We start from the raw sequence: 3201 nt of genomic DNA, 5'->3' as shown, positions 1-3201 counted from the left end.
ACATAAATTCCTGATAGGTTAAAATTCATGAAGTGGTGTCAATTTAGTTTAAAAGTTCAAACCTGGCCTTCACCTTTGTCTACATTTTTCAAATCTATTTTCAAAACCCACTTAATCCAATTCATGCTCACAACAGATTACAGCCTATCCAAGCTGCCATTGGGAGAGACGTGGGGAACACTTTGGACTGGTCGCTGATTTCTTTTTCAAATTGACAAGCTTTGTTTAAAAGTATGAACTTAGCAAAACAAAGTTTCTGAAATCCATATTCTGGTACAACTACAGTTCACAAGAAAAGCAAGCTGTATAAGGACTTCTTGATATATGAGCATAGATGCACAAGGCATCTCTTTAATGCATGAAATGAAGAGGTTAGGAGAAGCTTTACAAAGACAATATACAGAAAATATTTGCAGTTTGCATAAACTTTATTTTGTGATATTATGCACAAATATAATATCATTTAAGAACTCTGAAAGTACAGACAAAATGTTTATATCAAAGGTTATTGTTCTCTCAGTGCATATGTTCACATGAAATGCTCTTCATCAGAAGGAGGCTCATTTGGAATAAATTATTCACCTGAGGTAACATTACTTTTATACACAAAGAATAAATTAACAAAAATGCTATCATTAAAATAGCTCATTCACACACGTTCAAATCTGCATACTTTCCTTCACTTTGTATTACTTAATTTACTAGATGTAGACCACATAATGAAACTTCAGCAATAAGAGTGAAGGAAATGTGTGATCAGAGCCAAAGTGACTGAGATCAGGCTCACTTCGTTGAAAAAGGCAGAGGAGGTGGCAGTAGTTGTAATGCCAGCTGCAGCAGCTGTGGTGGTGGTTGGTGCTGCAGCTGTGGTGGTGGTTGGTGCTGCAGCTGTGGTGGTGGTTGGTGCAGCTGTGGTGGTGGTTGCAGCAGCTGTGGTGGTGGTTGGTGCAGCTGTGGTTGTGGTTGGTGCAGCTGTGGTGGTGGTTGCTGCAGCTGTGGTCGTGGTTGGTGCAGCTGTGGTGGTGGTTGCTGCAGCTGTGGTCGTGGTTGGTGCAGCTGTGGTTGTGGTTGGTGCTGCTGTGGTGGTGGTTGGTGCTGCTGTGGTGGTTGTTGCTGCTGCTGTGGTGGTGGTTGCTGCAGCTGTGGTCGTGGTTGGAGCAGCTGTGGTCGTGGTTGGTGCAGCTGTGGTGGTGGTTGGTGCTGCTGTGGTGGTGGTTGCTGCAGCTGTGGTCGTGGTTGGTGCTGCTGTGGTGGTTGTTGCTGCTGCTGTGGTGGTGGTTGCTGCAGCTGTGGTGGTTGCTGCAGCTGTGGTGGTGTTGGTCTGTCCATTTGAACAGGCTGTTTCATGTAGAAAAGTTTTGATCAATTTCACATCAACTACCACATTTCAAACTGAATAGAAATCTTTCAGGGTAAAAAAACAAAACTTACCAACAAACAGAAGAAGAACGACACAAATCTTTGCAAACATGGTGATGTTGTTTCTTTTCTCTGATATCTAAAAAAAGAAGTTGGACATGGTCATCATAAGACAAATGTAAGCTTGACTGTTTAATCTTAAACAGAAGAGAAAACACCAACTTGTTACACTCAGAAATAAGACAGATCTCTCTTTTAAAACCATTTCTTCTCTTTATCCTCTCGTGATCTTTTGAATACTAAAAATAAAAGAAAGATTTCTCCTAGAATAATACTTTCTGTAGCAACATAATTTCCCTTTGGGTTTTCATAAAGGAGTTTAATTTATCTCAATATAGTTCTAAAGAGAAAAGCGAATTTTTTGGAAAAGAGAGAAGATCTTGCTTTCAACACTAAAATTTTTCATACGATAAAAGTTCATCAAAATTCTAGAAAACATACCCTCATGAAAAATTAATGTTGCAAATATTCTAATTAAAGTCTTACTGTTTTTGAAAGTTAGAATTATAGATTGTACTTACAATTGATCTCTTTTCTTGAATGTTGTCCTCAGCAGTCAGTGAAGGTGTGAGGTTTGCTGATTTCAGCTCCTCTTTTATAGAAAGAAAGCTTGAGATGACGTCAGACTGAGAACAGGTTTGTCTTCCTTATGATGGTTGTCAGGGCGGTGTGCAATGAACATTGGAATAGTAGTTGTTTCCTCCACTGAGACGTCACAGCGTGACTCTTACATCAATATTTGTACATTTTTCTGATATGACTTGTTACTTTTTTAAGTGGGTGACATACCTGGTTGTTTGCAACACTAAAATTAGTAGCTTATCACATAATTTATACTAACTAGTACAACGCATGAGATGAAAATGGAACAAAGTAACTGTTTTTAGTGTTGATATTAGAAATAATACAAATTAAACAAAACTTTAGGTACTTGTGTAGATATAAAATAAATTATAAATGTACACATAGCCAGAGATAATTAGAATTTAAGACCAACTAGGATGAGGGAGGACCAAAGAGAGAAAAGAAATGTACGACAGAAACAGATGGTATTTGGCTATTAAGAGCTTTATAAGTGAGGAGGAGAATTTTAAAATATATTCTGAATTTAAAAGGAAGCCAATTAAGAGAAGTAAAAATTGGAGAAATATCATGTCTCCTGATTGTTCTCATTTTGGATCAGCTGTAGGCTTTTAAGAGAATTTTTGGATCAACCAAATTATGAAGAATTAAAGTAGCCCAATTTTGAAGTAACATATGCACGGACCACTTTTATTAATCAGTCTGAGACAGGATGTTTCCCATTTTGGCAATATTATGAAGATGAAAGAAGACGCTCTTAGAAACCAGTTTTATATGTGCGTCAAAGGACAGATCCTGGTTGAAAATAACTCCCATCTTCCTCACTGTTGTAAAGGAAGCCAAAGTAGTGCCACCTAGAGGAATGACGTAGTTAGACAGTGTCTTCCTGAAGTGTTCAGATTCAGAGACAACAGCTTCAGTTTTATCTAAATTTAGAAGCAGACAAATAGGAATAATCCAGGTCTTAATATCTTCAAGACATGCTTGTAGTTTAACCAACATATTGTTCATTTAGTTTCACAAAGTATAATCTACGGTGGCCCTGAAGTGCAAAACACAACAGCAAAAGAGAAAACACAACGGCAAATCAAAAAACACAACGGCAAAAGAGAAAACACAACGGTAAATCAAAAAACACAACGGCAAAAGAGAAAACACAACAGCAAAAGAGAAAACACAACGGCAAAAGAGAAAACACAA

The 3201-nt window shown here is 37.7% G+C and overlaps 1 protein-coding gene across 1 annotated transcript; it reads right to left on the bottom strand.

Annotated features, from left to right (window-relative positions):
* Positions 1-391: 391 nt before the first annotated feature.
* LOC142367853 (uncharacterized) lies at positions 392-1983 on the bottom strand. Its single transcript, XM_075449869.1, has 3 exons — positions 1941-1983; positions 1432-1498; positions 392-1338 (listed from the first exon to the last, which is right to left on the bottom strand). The coding sequence occupies exons 2-3, from the start codon at positions 1469-1471 to the stop codon at positions 728-730; spliced, it is 651 nt and encodes a 216-aa protein (XP_075305984.1). The 5' UTR covers positions 1472-1498; positions 1941-1983; the 3' UTR covers positions 392-727.
* Between the last annotated feature and the right edge of the window lie 1218 nt (positions 1984-3201).

Source organism: Odontesthes bonariensis, chromosome 18, assembly GCF_027942865.1.
Source record: "Odontesthes bonariensis isolate fOdoBon6 chromosome 18, fOdoBon6.hap1, whole genome shotgun sequence".
Classification (NCBI taxonomy): domain Eukaryota; kingdom Metazoa; phylum Chordata; class Actinopteri; order Atheriniformes; family Atherinopsidae; genus Odontesthes; species Odontesthes bonariensis.
This window is presented reverse-complemented; position numbering and strand designations above follow the sequence as displayed.